We start from the raw sequence: 16,026 nt of genomic DNA, 5'->3' as shown, positions 1-16,026 counted from the left end.
ATATGTAAGTGTATATCCCTGTGTTTTTCTGTGTGTGTGTGTGTGTGTGTGTGTGTGTGTGTGTGTGTGTGTGTGTGTGTGTGTGTGTGTGTGTGTGTGTGTGTGTGTGTGTGTGTGTGTGTGTGTGTGTGCCTGCGCACATATTTGTGAGTGAGTGAAAGTGTATCTATGTGTACACATACAGTGTGTATGTGTGTGTGTGTGTGTGTGTGTGTGTGTGTGTGTGTGTGTGTGTGTGTGTGTGTGTGTGTGTGTGTGTGTGTGTGTGTAGGCTCTGGCACAGGCTCAGTGGAGTGGAACGAGGAGGTCATGTGTAGAACAGGGTGGGGCAAGGGGACTCAAGTGATGGATGAACGGATAGAACAAAATGAGGAAAAAAGACAAAAAAGAGAGGAAGGGGGGAAGAGAGGGAGAGTTGGGGGAGGACGGGGGCTTGGAGGGTGAGATATGGATGGGAAGTAAGGACAGACACAGATAGAGCAGGAAAAACTGAAAGAAGAAAAGAATGAAGGTGCAGATATGATGAAGAAGGAAAAGGAAAGAAAAAAAAGAACACAGGAGAAAACAAAGAGGTAGAGGTGGAGAAATGGTGAACGCACAGAAGAGAAGAGAAGAGAAAAGAAGAGAAGAGAAAAGAGAAGAGAAGAAAAGAGAAGTAGAGACAGAAGGGAGAGGGGAGTGGATGGATAAAAGGGAGGGACAGAGAGACAGATGAAGAGATGGACAGACTGAAAGGATGGAGGGATGGATAGGTGGAGGGATGGAGGGATGGATGGATGGAGGTGGAAAGGTATTCACTCAGATTCGGGACTAACTCTGCCTGAGAGTAAGGCATAGAAAAGAAAGGAGACGAAAGCAGACAAGAAGGGAGGGATAGATGAAAGGATGGATGAAAAGGAGAGATACAAAATTGGAGAGATTGACAGCAGGGATAGAAGAAAGAAGGGATGTAATGGACGAGAGACACTCAGCATGCATTTGCTCTATTGCAGAGAGCGGGCGGATTTAATAGGGATTGAAAAAGAATAGAGGAGGGACAGAGACAAAGGGATAGAAGGAAGAATAGATAGGTGGATGGCGGGATGCGTGGATGGATGGATGGTATTCATCCTGCGTTTCGATTTCTCTATGGCGGAGAACAGGGCATTGGAAAGACAGACAGAGAAAAGGGAGGGAGAGAGGGAGGGAGGGAGGGATGAAAGAATAGATGGGTGGATGAAGGGATGGATGAAGAGAGAAGAGAGGGCTGGTACTCATCCTGCGTTTTGACTACTCTATGGCGGAGAACAGGGCATTGAAAAGACAGGGGGAGGAAAAGGACAGAAGGGATGGAGGGATGAATAGGGTGGATGAAGAGATAAGCGTGGTGTGGTACTCACCCTACGGAGGAAAGGGAAAGAAGGGAGGGATGAAAGAGTAGATGGGTGGATGTAGGGATGAATGAAGAGAGGAAAAGATAAAGAGAAAAGAGTCTGGTACTCACCCTGCGTCTGGACTCTTCAATGGCGGAGAGCAGGGCATTGTCCCTCTCGTTCTTCAGGAAGCCCTGCAAGGAGAAACATGGCCGCAGGTTAGCACGCTACTCGTCTCTCCTCCTCCGCCCACCCACTTGCCTCGCCTCAGGACTGTAACGATATTGTATCGAGCCAAGAAATCGTGATACAGAGTCATGATACTGTATCGCGATGCTAGGAGGAAGTATCGTGACACACCCGTTAAAATGTTTGTTACCTTTCAGTCCAGAAAACAACCACATGATGTGATTGCTAGTTAAAGCTAGAGTAGGTTAACAAGAGGCTACTAATAATATTAAAACGTTTAATAACAGTGATGATGATTTGAACCACATAGTTCTTTTGAGGAAGCCCTTCAAGGAGAAACATGGCCGCAGGTTAGGACTCTACTGCAATAGGCACAGCCGGCCGCTACAGCCTACTTTACTCTCCACCGCCCACCCGCCCGCCTGCCTCGTCTTCACACACATACACATCCTACGTCTCTCTCTCTCTCGCTGCCTTCCTTCCCTTTCTTTAGAGACAAGAAAGCTCCCGCACACTGTTCACATTTGCAGCTTTTACTTACAAGGTTTCGGTCTAAAAAAAAGTGCGGCCCGTAAATAAAACATAAATATTATAATTTAACAAAATAAAATGAAAAACTGAGTCAATCCATTGTAATTATACTGTTGACTGATACAGAACTAAGCAACCAACTGCACCTCGAATTCTGTGAGGGGCAATCAAATCTGTGGTCATGTGGCCCTCCTTATCATGAAAGCTGCCCATCCCTGGTCTACAGTTTGCCTCCATCTTTCCTTTCCTCTCTCCACCCCCCTCTCTTTTCCATCTCTGGTCTCCTCCATCGCTCTTCTACTCCATTGCTTCCGCCATTCCATTCTCTCTAGCCGTTTCCTCGTGTCCCATGCTGTCTCTCTTTACCCCTCCTCCACTCTTGCTTTCTTTTTCTTTTTTTCAGTTGCTCTTTTCCCTTTCTTTCTTTCTTTCTGTGTCCCACGATTTTTCAGCTGCTTTTTGCATCTCTCTCTGCACCTCTCCTCCATTTGCCGACTTCCATCTCTCTCCACTCACGATTCTCTTTTTTCACGTTCCCTATGATTTCACTTCATTTCATGGCTTTATGTGTCTTTAATTTTTTTCCTGCTAATCTCTACTCCTTATTTTTTGACTCTCTTTTCCTTCCTTACCCAGATGTTTTGTCTTTGTGCACCAGATAAAAGTCTGCTTCGAACAGGATTTTTCTGCTTCCACTTCTTTATTTTTATATATAACGTCACATCTGAAGAAGGCTTTTCGTCCGAAACATTACGAATAAAACAAAGAAGAGGGAGAAGAAAAATCCTGGTCTTTTTTCACTTCAATCTTGTCATTTGGTTGTACTGCTCCCAGGTCAGACATTTTTTGGATGTGCGGGCTTTAACCTACTCCTTCGTTTTTGTGCACAATCATTTTTTTTTGTAATTATCCTTCCATTTCTCTCTCACTTCTACAGTAATTCTCTTCCTACTGACTTGTCTCTTTCTACCCTTCCATTCCATCCCTTTTGCTCTTTATCACTCCTCTCGTTCTCACACTCCTTCCATCTCTTTGTCTCTCTTTTTCCCCATCTCCCTCCCCCCATCCTTCTCTCCATCTCCCTCCCTCCCTCCTTCTCTCTGATAGCGGCACAGGCAAGCAGAGTAGGATCACCATCATCATCACTAGCACAGCTAAAAATGTACACCGAGTTCCTCACAGGCACGGGAAGCACTGATGGCCACGGCTAAAAATGTACCCAAACGCGAACGCGGCTCCTTACAGGCATCAAGCACGAGAGGAGAGACGTGACGGTTCTCAAGCAGTGATGGGCACAGGCAGAGCTAAAAATGTACACGGAATGCGGTTCCTTGCGGGCAAACGCAGTGATTGCCGATCGATCACAGATAAAAATGTAACATGGAGGGACCGCCATGGTGGTCCCTTACAGGCATGGCGCACGCACAAGCGTCGTGATGGAGCGCCTCAGCTAAAAATGTGGACGCACAATACGACATGGTTCCTTATGGACATCAAGAATAGTGATGATGATGATGGTGATGATGATGGGCAGCCAGAGCTAAAAATGTACATGCGGAAAACGGATCGCGGTGCCTTTCAGGCAATCGTGTGTGCTGTGATCGGAACAGCTAAAAATGTACATGGACGACGGAATAGCATTCCTCCTCGGAGACAGTAAGAAAAGGGGTCCATGATGAACTGAGCTACACACAGTGGCCTGATGGGCCTGCAGTGTGTCACACACACTACAGCCACAGTCTTCTAGAATGTTCCATAGATCGCAGATCACATGCACGTGTGCGCACACACACGGGCGCGCAGGCACACGCATGCGCGCAGCGCACACACAAACACACAGCAAATAAAAATAAAAATATAGAGGGTCAGGTTCTGGACTGAGTACATGTGATACATGTGTGTGTGACTGTGTGTGGGAGCATCTATAGCGAACTGAGACACTGGTAAATAATACTTAAAACTATATGAATGACTACCGTGTGTGTGTGTGTGCGCGCGCGCGTGTGTATGCATGTATGTATGTGCAGGCGCATGTGTGTGTTAAGTGCAGGTGCGAGAGAGGAGCATGCATGTATGCATGCACGGGGCCTTGTGTAACACAGCTCAACGAAGCAGAGTGGAGTGGAGCCAAGCTTTTCTAGCCATCGGATGGAGGGATGGCTGGAGTCGGACACGCCCTGACTATCTATCTGCCGCTCCTTCCGTTCTGTTCCGCTCTCTATCTGGTGTTTCGCCGCTCAACGCAGAGGCACGCTGCACGGCTCGGCTCTGGGGGTGGGGGGATTGTGATCTGCTTTGCTTTTTCAACTTCTCTCCTTTCCTCTCCTCTCCGATCTTCTCTCCTCTCTTCTCCTTTCCTCTCCTCTCCTCTCCTGTCGCCTTGCCTCTCCTCATGTCCTCTCCCCTCCTCTCCTTTCCTCTCTTCCGCAGTCAGCAATGCCAAGTGAACGAGTGCCGATTCAAACCAGCTGGAAATGTGGGCTCTGTGTCGACTGCGACGCGGCCTTGCATCTGCGCCAACAAAAGACCGGGTGGTGCAGAGCTTCACTCGTTCTCTTTCATTGCATCTTTTATTTTTTTTAGGTTAGGGGGGAAATTGGCTCATCATGAGGGAAGGTGACAGCTGCCGATCCCTCCTGATGTGAAAATATATCATGATGTCTAAGAGGCGAGGCGAGGCGAGGCAAGGCAAGGCAAGATCACCTGGCCTCACAATACAGTTGCCATCTTATCATGTCTCAACATGCTGTGTCACTTCAATGTGACTGGCGCTACACATACGATGTGCTACACATACGATTAGGTTTGTGTGTGTGTGCGCGTGTGTGGGCGCCTCAAGCATGACTGGTGCTACCCATATGATTAGGAGTGTGTGTGTGTGTGTGTGTGTGTGTACTCTTCAAGTCCATTCATAGTTTTCTCTCATTTTTTTCTGCAAAAACCCTACATATTCACACAAAGAGCTATTTCTGACTGGAGTGGTTGTGTGCAGCACAAACCCGAGCAAGGACACGAAAATTTACTTCAATGCACGCTTGGACACACATCATGCCCGAACAGTACGACAAGCGCATAGGAATGGGGGTGGGGGACAGCTTGGCAAGAAAACAAAAGAGAGAGAGAACGAGAGAGAGCGAGAGAGAGAGAGAGAGAGAGATTTTTTGAGAAACATGGTTAAAAGGAACAAAAATGTAAAAATTATAAGGTAGAGAGCAGTAAAAAAAATATGTGGAGAAAGTGAAAATATTCATAAAGTGATGTCAAAAAAGAAAAGAGAACAAGAAAAGGGTGAATAAATGGTTTACAAATCGTTTAGGGTGGGGCCGAGAATGACAGCGCAGATATTCAAATACATTGAAGGACCCTCTGACCGTAAAAAAAGAAGGGTAAAGGACATAAAAGAGAAAAGATGGCATGACCCTATGAGCCAGTGTGACACCATAGTGACAAGTACAGTGTAAAGCAGATCACACTAGAAACCACATGTCTGCCAGCTGATACCCAACACTCAACTGCCTGTCATTTCCCTTACATCTCACACGAGTGTGTGTGCGTGTGTGTGTGTGTGTGTGTGTGTGTGTGCGTGTGTGTGTGTGTGTGTGCGTGCGTGTAGGTGTGATTGAGCCTGTGTGGGTATACGGTGTTAAACATGTGTAAACAGTGTTTCTGTGTGAAGGCTTGTGTGTGTACGCACGCGTGCATGACTGAAATGTGTATGGATGCATGTGTGCACGCATGCGTGAGAGAGAGAGTGGTTGAGTGGGGGTGGGGGTGGATGTGGTGTCAGTGCTATCTGGGCTACCACACCCTTCTCTCCCATTCCATTCCGTCCCTACAGCGCTGCTGCCTTCACGGTGGGCTGGAACGAAAGGACAGGCTCAAGACAATAATCTCTCCCCCTACACATCGCCCTACAGTATGATGGTGCGCTCTCTCTCTCTCTCTCTCCATCCCCTTACATCGCTCTACAGTACGCTGTCCGCTCTCTGAGCCTTCATCTCTTTCCTTCTCCATCTCCCTCTCTTTTTCTCTCTAACCCCCTACATCGCCCTACAGTACGCTGTGTGGTCTGTCAGTATCTGCCTCCATCTCTCTCCATCACTCTCTCTCCATCACTCTCTCTCTCTCTAAGACATGTCTCGGAGGGGCCGTCTTGAGGCCAGTGAAGACTGATTACTGTGAACCATCAACCCCCACCCTCACCCTACAGCAATGTTTCTCAACGGGAGGCTCTACACTCAGTTGTGGGGCATTAGACCATTTCATGTTTTAATATAAAGGGGGCAATGCCAGGTTTATGATGAGGTCGAGGGGGGCGTTGGAAGGCTTATAATGGGGTCAGAGGGGCGTTGGAAGGCTTATGATGAGGTCAACGGGCATTTGTTCAAAAAAAGGTTGAGAAGCCGCTCCTACCACCCCTCCAATGCCTTGTCCATTCTCCTCATCTCCAGACAGCCTCCCCCATCCCCATCCTTGCTTGCAGGCACTGGCACATCTGCCGAGATGCTTGACCACCCTACCCACACACAAACACACACACACTTGACAAGCGGTCAACCCGTTCCTTAAAACCCATCCATCAAACCGTGAGTGACAGCTGCAAATGAGGCCAGACGTATTACTAGTGTGGAAACCCAGGAGCCCGCATGACAAGCGTGAACAAAACTGAAACCTGCGGAGCAAACTGTGACTGGCAGTGCGGTACTGTGTGCGTGTGTGTGTGTGTGTGTGTGTGTGTTGCTGGGATTTTAATGTAGGCCTTACTCGAGTCGTGGTGAAAGTGTCATTTTTCCCACTCCACGTGATACGAATTTTTTTTTCTTAAATACATTGCCAAAGAAATGCATTCCCAGAAGATAAAATTAACAGCCTCCTTACATTTTACGTTTTTGAAATCGTTTGTCCCCATCGTGTGCTTGCTCAGGCACTCAACCAATTCTCTACCCCCCCTCTCTCTCTTAAATTCTCTCTCTCTTGCTTGCACTGCTGTCTGCACGACAAGCTGTTATCGACAAAGAAAACGAACATGAAGGAAAACGATTGAAAAAAGAAGAAGAAATAGAGCAAAAAACGACAGGTAGAGAGAATAAAAAAAAGGAAAAAGAGCAAGTGGATAGAAAATCGAAGGATAGATAGAGGGAGCGAGAGAGAGAGAGAGAGAGAGAGAGAGAGAGAGAGAGAGAGAGAGAGAGAGAGAGAGAGAGAGAGAGAAAGAGAGAGAGAGAGGAATAGAAAAGTGAGAAATCAGCCTAAGGTGATCGAAAAAAAGAAAAAAAATATAGAGAAAAAACCGACATGCAGAGATTTCTTATTTATTTAAAAAAAAGGGTATAACGAATGAAAGAGAGCCAGTGAGGGATGGAGAGACAGACAGACGGCTGGATGAACAGACGAGAGAGAGGGAGAGAGAGAGAGAGAGAGAGAGAGAGAGAGAGAGAGAGAGAGAGAGAGAGAGAGAGAGAGAGAACGGAGAGCGCCCCCCTCAGGCTGCTATCGCTACACAGCACCCACCCATCTTTCCATCCTCTTATCCACTCATCTACCCACCCACCTCCCGGTCCTCGGCGATGCAGGTTCAACCCAGTTTACACACCGGCAGGGAGCGGTACAATAGAGCTATTTTTAACCACCAGAGCTCAGGTCAAACCTCTGCAGAGAGAGAGAGAGCGAGAGGTGCTTCACGTGTGCCCAAATGGAGCCAGCGGGAGAGAGAGAGGATAAAGAGGAAGAGGAAGAGGAAGAGAAAGTGGTCCAACTCCTGGATGGATGCCGGCATCTCTCTTCGCTTCTCTCTTTGCTCCGCTACTAACTCCACCCCCACACCTCTAACTCACCCCCCCCTTCCATCCTCATCCTCGTCCTCCATCTTGGCCCCCCTCCCTCCGAGAAATTCTGTTGAGTCAAGTCAGGGCACGGCCGGGGAGGGGAGGGTGGCGCATTCCGCCCTGCGTCCAGCGAGGACAAAAAAAAGGGCTGGTCCAGAAATTTTAAAAATGAAAAAAAAAAAAAAAACGCCATCGAATGCCAATTGACAATAATAATCATCATCATCAATTGAAAGCTAGAGATCATGTGGAAAGATCATCATACAAAGCTTAAACATAACTGTGAGGTGGTACGAGCATACGCATGATAACGACACGTCATTCCTATAGCACAGGTGAAAGAAATGATAGTAGTCACCCTTATAACATACAACATGAACCCATCCACCCCTCCCTCCCTTTACTGGAAGGTTCTGCAATCTCTTTTCTGCTTTCTTCCTCTGATTCGCCGTAGTAAAATCTATATGGCAGAATTTATCGTTCCATAAACGAGGGCGTTTGAGGGTATCCCCCTATTCATCTGCCATTCCTCTGCTTCAACGCACACTCGCGCGCACACACACACAAGCACACGTGCACACACACACACAAGCACACGCGCACACACACACACACAAGCACACGCGCACACACACAATTTACAGGAGCTTGAAGGCACATATGTGCACAGGCATGTTCAATCAACAGACCCCACTACTAAATAGTGTTACGTATTATTTACCGCAATTACACACTTAATGTAAGTCGGCGAGATATTATTACATTTCCTCCTGTGAAATTCACAAATAACGTCGCGCACTGCGGCCATTCTTATCGACAAAAAGAAAAACGCACACACACACAATAGGTCATACACATGTACGTTTAAATGACACACGCACACACAGACAAAGATAAGATACATGTTTCAATACACACATATATAAGAACATTTTTTTTTCATCCATGATGCATTCTCTCTAAGGTACTGTCAATCTCCCCTCACCCACCCCACAGCCCCCTGCCTAGGTTGTCGAGTGCAGTGTTACCCAACCAGGGGTACACGTACCACAAGGGCTACACAAACACACTACAGGATGTACATGTAAAATGTAATAATGTCAAACACATCCGTCACATCTGGACAGAGGAAGAGTAGAGCATTAGTGAGGGGATACTCATCATTTGACAAAAAAAGCTTATAGGGTACGCAACACAAAAAAAGGTTGGGAATCACTGGTCTAGTGTGTAGGCAGGCAGGCAGGCAGGCAGGCGATGTTTCTGCAGGCAAGGCATCTCGCCCTGGATTTACCTCTGCCTGAGATGCTCCCTGCTCCACTTAAAGCAAGCCGACGCTGCTACTGCCGCCTCCTCCTCCTCTCCTCTTCCTCATCGCAAAACCGCCTGGATGCCTGACTGGCTGTCCTTTTCCCGACACCAAAAGCTGCTCACTCCCACTCTTTCGCCTGTCTTTTTTTTCCTATTGCTTTCTCTCGTTTTCTTTCTGTATTCTTTTGCCTCTTTCTCTCATCTTCTTTCTATCTGTCCATCTCTTCGTGCCTCGCTCTGTGTCCCTCGTTTCGTCCGTGTCACTTCCAACAATGAAGCCGGTGAAAACGAGGAACCCCACCCTAACCCCCCTCCCACCCCTTCCATCCCCCTCCTCCCTCACTTCCTGTGTGTAAAGCCGCCATACATGACCGTCTACCCCCCACCCCTCCCCTACACCCCGCATACACGCACACACAATACACATGAACATTCTAAATACACACTTGCCTCAAAAGAACTGTCTGAGAGATACACCACAGGTATTCAGCATGTGTGTGGCTGCCGTATGGGCAGGTGTCATTACGTGTGTGTGTGTGTGTGTGTGTGTGTGTGTGTGTGTGTGTGTGTGTGTGTGTGTGTGTGTGTGTGTGTGTGTGTGTGTGTGTGTGTGTGTGTGTAGCTGCCGTGTAGGCAGGTACGGATGTCCATGTACATGTGTGTGGGGTTTGCTGTATAAAGACCGGCATGCATGCACAAATGTGTGTACGCCTACGTGGCAGCAATACTTACTCAATCACTCACTCACGTCGCGTCGCATCTAGAGACTCAGCCTGGCGGAGGAAGCAGGGAGGGAGCCGGCAGGGGTAGGTGGGGGAGGTGGTGAGGTGAGATATGGTGTGTGTAGGGGGTTACGGCTAGTGCAGGTACAGCCATGTCTGAGCAGTCACTGCCTCCGCCACCACCATCTCCACCACCACCACCACCTCCTCCACCACGTCCTCCCCGCCGAGCCTCCCCCAGCTCTAGAGCACGCCTCCGCCGCTGGGGGAACGTACAGGGCTGTGCCGGTGCCGGCGCCGCCATCATCATTCTAGGGCGCTGTCCGTCTAACTAACCTAACCTGTCGGTAGAACGACAGTACAATGCTACACTACACTACACTACACAATACCATGTGTGCCATGAACTGGCGCTACACTATGCTATGTAATGCCAAGGCAGGCCCTGGTACTCTGGTCTGGTGTGAGTGTGCCTGCCTTGTGTGCCCCTGCTCTTCCTCTTCCTCTTCCTCTGCTGCTCCTGGTGCCACCCCGCAGGCGGCCAAGTGGTCTGAACCCAGAATATAGTGCTGCCAGCCTGAGAGCCGCTTTTATTGTGGGAGCCGGAACGTACCAAGTCGGCTCAGAGACAGGGGGGTGGAGTGGAGGAGAGGGGGCGGCGATTATTCAACCTCCGCTGTCTGCCGCTCACACTCACTCCCCCTCCCTCTCTCTCTCTCCATCTCCATCGCGCTCTCTCTACCCCTCCCTCCCTTTCTCTCACGGTTTCTCTTTCTTTCTCTCCTCCTCCTCTCTCATGCTTTCTCTTTCTCTACACCCCACCCCCCCATCTCTCACGGTTTTTCTCGTTCTCTCTCTAACCATCCCCTCCCCCTCCTGCTCCACCACTCCCTGCCATTCTACCCTTTCAGTCCCACTCTATTTTTTTCTACCTTCTTTTTCTACATCTCTCTGCATCTTTTCCTCCATCCCTCGCTTGCTCTCTCGCTCCCTCTCCCTTAGCGCAATGCAATTATGGTAATGGATTCTCTCTCTCTCTCTCTCTCTCTCTCTCTCTCTCTCTCTCTCTCTCTCTCTCTCTCTCTCTCTCTCTCTCTCTCTCTCTCTCTCTCTCAGTCTCTCCCTCTCTCTCTCCTCGCTCTCTCCTCTCTCTCTCCTCTCTCTCTCCCTCTCTCTCTCTCTCTCTCTCTCTCTCTCTCTCTCTCTCTCTCTCTCTCCAGTTTATACCCCCCACTCCCCTTGATGGCTTCCGACATCCTGTCCAGAAAAAGGGCTAATAATCCTCTTAAGGATCATGTTTAGTTAATAAGAGACGCTCTGCTATGCTCCTCTGTCTGCCTACACAGCAGCCAGCAGCAACAGCACACATACTACTGTGCACACACACACACACACACACACACACACACACACACACACACACACACACACACACACACACACACACACACACACACACACACACACACACATATTCATATGCACAGACAAACAAAACTGCAGCCGCAAACATGTATGCTATGCACACATTTAGCTACACATGGATGCACTGCACAGCACGTATACATACGTACGAGCGTACGCCTTCAAGCCTGCACCCACACACACAGACATACACACACATACATACATTCATTCAGTCAGCTGAGCGAAGGGTTGGGGCTACCCATGTACAGTTATTTTCCACCCCACCCTTCATCTCTTTTTTCATTCTTTCCCTTCTTTCCTTTATTTCCCATCTCTCTCTCTCTCTCTCTCTCTCTCTCTCTCTCTCTCTCTCTCTGAAGAGATGGAGAGTGCACTCTCTCTCTGTTTCTGTCTATCTCTCTCCTCTCCGAAGAGATGGAGGGTGCACTCAGCCTTGTGCCTGCCTGGACCAGAGGGATGGCTCCAGGGTGGAGCAGGATGGAGGAGGAAGAGGAGGAAGAGGAGGAAGAGGAACAGGGGGAGGAGGAAGAGGAGAAGGATGGAGGAGGAGGAAGAGGAGAAGGATGGAGGAGGAAGAGGAGGAGGAAGATGAGGATGAGGAAGATGAAGACGAGGAGGAAGAGAAAAAGATGGGAGGTGGAAGAGCAAGAGGAAGATGAGGAGGATGAAGAGGAAGAGGGGGAGGAGGAAAAAGAGGAGGATAAGGAGGAAGAGGAGGGTGCGTAGTGATGGGAAGAGCAGAGCAGGGCAAGATGGAGGAAGAGGAGGTAGTGATGGGAAGAGGAGGAGAAGGAAGAGGAGAATGAGGAGGAAGGGAGTAGTGATGGGAAGAGGAGGAAAGGGAAGAGGAGGAAAAGGAAGAGGAGGAGGCAGGGAGGTAGAGATGGGAAGAGTGGGGTGGGGGAGCAGGGCAAGATGGAGGAGGGAGAGAGTTAAGGCAGGAAGATGGACAGTAGAGAGTAACGAGTGCACAGGGAGACTGGGTGACACACAGACACATGAGAAAGTGAGAGACTGAGAGATGAGAGTCAGAGACCGCTACAGAAGGAGAAAGCAAGGAGTAGAGACAGAATAAGACGGGGGAAAAGAGAGATGGTGTATGCATGGACGAAAAAAGAAAAGAAGCGGCAGAGAAGGGAGTGCGAAAGAAAAAAAAAAGAGATAAAAGGAGGGAAAGACAGAAAGAGCAGAAACATTTAATGTAGAGAATGTCAGGAAGATCGAAAGCCAGACACGGAAAGAAAAAGCGTTAAAGACAGAGAGAGTAGAGAGAAAAAGAAGAGAGAAATGAAGTGTGGGAGTGTAAGAAAGAGAGACAGGGCAAGACAAGAGATGGATATGGAAGGGAGATGGAAGATGAAGAGAAAATGAGAGGAAAGAGAAAGAAATGAGAGAGCGAGATAGAAATGAGAGAGAGAGAGAGAGAGAGAGAGAGAGAGAGAGAGAGAGAGAGAGAGAGCAAGGGAGTGATAGAGCGCAAGAAAGCGAGAGCAGTGCGAGACAGGAAGCGGTGCCGTATGTGCCGCCATTTTAGTTATTCGGCTGCCTCTATGCATCCTGAGCTACTTTCTCTACGCTCTCCTCTCCTCTCTCTTCCTTTCTTCCCCTCTCCCCTTCTATTCCCTCTTCATTCCTCTCCTCTCCATTCCCTTCCTCTCTCCTCCTTTCCTCCCCTCTCCTTTCCTCTTCCATTCCCCTCCTCTCCTTCTGCCTCCTCTTTTCTCCTCTCCCCTCCTTTCCTCCCCTCTCCTCTCCCTTCTTCCCCTCCTTTCCTTCCCTCTTCTCTCCTCTCCTCTCCATTCCCTTCCTCTCCTCCTCTCTCCTCTCCTCCCCTCTCCCCTTTCATTCCCTTCCTTTCCTCTCATCTTCTCTCCTTTTCTCTCCTCTCCTGTCTTTCGCCCTTTCGGCACGAGTCATATTTCTCTTCCTCTAGCCCTCTCCTCCTTTCCATTCCTCTTCTCACTGTTTTTTTCCTCTATTCCCCACGCTCTTTACATTTCTCAATCCCTCCATCTCCCCCCTTTCTCTCCTTCCTCTCTTCCGCCTCTCCTCCTTCTCTTTTTCTGCATCTCTTCTTCCATCTCTCCCTTCTCCTGTAACGTCAGTCTGTAATGGCTGCTATGTGTGGAACGGTTAGATTCAAGCTCATTTCATCTGAAGCTGCAGCCTCAGAGAGAGAGAGAGAGAGAGAGAGAGAGAGAGAGAGGGGGAGGGAGAGAGAGAGAGAGAGACATAATAAAAGAAACATAGAGAAGGGGAGAGAAAATGTTTGTGTAGCCATCGAGTCACTGATGGACGTCGTTGCATCTTTCCATACAGAGGTCACACAAAAGCAATCATATCCCAGTGTTTCCCATACATTGAGGAAACTATGGCGGCCCGCCATAGTTTAAATTTGGCCGCCATAGTTTCCGAAAATGTTAAAAAAAAAAAAAAAAGAAAAAAAAAACTTTTTTTTTTTTTTAATTTTTTTTTTTTTTTTTTTTTTTAAACGATTTCCGTTTTTTAAAAAACGATTTGAAAAACGATTTCCTTCGCATTTTCCTCATGGAGTAAATACATCCTATAGAGAAACCATGAGTGCTTGAAAGACAGAGGGATCAAAAGCCTAGTCAAGTTGTTGTAGTTAACTTGGGTTTGGGAGCAATAAAAAAACCTTCAGAGAAGGGACAGTTGGGATGAGTTTACTAACACTCCCCAGGCTTTGTTTTACAGTTGTTATGAGTTAGGTGACAGGCCTTCATTGACACCGCAGAGGAGACATCGGGCTGCATATAGAAATGAATGTGTAATGAATGTGAATATAGACATAAATGTGTAATATGTTGTTCAGCCCTTTTAATGGGAGGAATTTTGAAAAACTGGCCCTGTGACCAGCACCCCTCATGTAGAATGTGTACGCCTATGTGTGTGTGGGGAAAAGGCACAGCCTCTTAGACCCTTTTCGTCTATGCGTTAACAATTTCACAGTATAGGCCTACTACTCTTAAATTCTTATCTCTGCTCCTATTTTGTTTTATTATTTTTTTTCATTACATAGACCCCTGCATGAGGGACGAATGAAACTGTTGTAAACAGAAATGATTCACTGTGCTGCATTTTAAAAAATATATATAAATGACAATGTACTACTAATATCATGGGTAAAATGTTATGTAGCCTTATTTCTCAAAATATAAATGGCTGAAATGTAGGCCTAGGCCTATAGTTTCTCCATGCGCCAATGTCATACTGTACTCATTGTTTTGCCATTTTGCATTTACACTGCGTGAATACAACTGCCCCCCCCCCCCCAAAGGCCCGCGTGAAAAGACGCTGCGCCCCTCCCCGACAAAAAAAATCCCGCTGCCCCCATAGTTTCCAAAATTTCTGTGGGAAACACTGTATCCTTTATATGCTAATTGCACACCGCCACTGGCTTCACGGTCAAACACAACATACATCTGCCGTGACATGTGTGCATCTCGATGTGTGGGCCTGTATGCATCTGTGTGTGGGCGTGTCCATGTATGCATCTTGGTGTGTGCGTTTGTGCCTGTGAGTATGCATTTCGATGTGTGTGTGTGTGCGCGCATGTGCTGCAAGGCTCAATGTCTGTGTGTGTGAGCAAGTGTGTTTGACATACGCGAATCAGCGTCAATCCACGCACGTGTGCACAATGACATGCATAGATGCCTGTGTTACATTTACAATACACACACACACGCGCACACACACACCGAAATGAATACAATGAAATGCGTAGATCTCTGCCTGGGCTACATATAAAGTAAAGTAAGACACACACACACACACACACACACACACACACACACACACACACACACACACACACACACACACACACACACACACACACACACACACACACACACACACACACACACACACACACACACACACGTCTACAATGATCCTTTCGCATTCTGAATACACAGGAATACCAGGCTACTGCATATTTCCTCCACACTACTGTGCATTGTGGGCATGCTGTATGCTGTAGCATGCTGTATGCTAAAGAAGATGGGAGATGACCATCCACTACTCCACAAGACACAAGAGTGGCCATTACACAAACAAGTCCAACAGGCGGACAAAGATGCGTCCAAAAGCACAAATATGAAGAGAGTAACGCGAAAAATGGTGGCGAAGATTGTGTTTTGGCCGATTTAAAGAATGCGTTTCAGACGGACATACCCGCCTCTTATAGAGATGCTAGGACGCATCTAAAAACAGAACGCGGGCAAGCAAGCAAGCACACGCACGAACGCACGCAGCAGCTACAGCCTCACTAGTTTCCATATACTCCCCATTAATACAATCATAAAGAACACAAATCAAGAGACAGAAACCTCGCCAAGGCAGCCAGTAATGGAAGCAGAGAGGAGAGGAGAGGAGAGGAGAGGAGAGGAGAGGAGAGGAGAGGAGAAGAGAGGAGTGGGTAGGAGAAGAGAGGAGAGGCGAGGAGAGGAGAGGAGAGGCGAGGAGAGGAGAGGAGAGGGGAGGAGGGGAGAGGAGAGAGGGAGGAGAGGAGAGGAGAGGGACGGAGAAGGGAGGAGAGGAGAAGGGAGGAGAGGAGGGGAGAGGAGAGGAGAAGGGAGGAGAGGAGGGGAGAGGAGAGGAGAGGGGGAGAGGAGAAGGGAGGAGCGGAGGAGAGGAGGAGAGGAGGAG

At 48.2% G+C, this 16,026-nt stretch overlaps 1 protein-coding gene across 1 annotated transcript in view; it reads right to left on the bottom strand.

Annotated features, from left to right (window-relative positions):
* Positions 1-16,026, bottom strand: part of nup93 (nucleoporin 93) — a 68,562-nt gene that overhangs the window by 32,551 nt on the left and 19,985 nt on the right. Inside the window, exon 4 of the mRNA XM_063196865.1 lies at positions 1,484-1,546. Within this exon, the coding sequence (XP_063052935.1) occupies positions 1,484-1,546 (63 nt within the window). The remainder of the gene's footprint in view (positions 1-1,483; positions 1,547-16,026) is intronic.

This window comes from Engraulis encrasicolus, chromosome 4 (genome assembly GCF_034702125.1).
Source record: "Engraulis encrasicolus isolate BLACKSEA-1 chromosome 4, IST_EnEncr_1.0, whole genome shotgun sequence".
NCBI classification, from domain to species: domain Eukaryota; kingdom Metazoa; phylum Chordata; class Actinopteri; order Clupeiformes; family Engraulidae; genus Engraulis; species Engraulis encrasicolus.
Note: the sequence above shows the minus strand (reverse complement) of the source record. Positions and strands in the feature narration are given on the sequence as shown.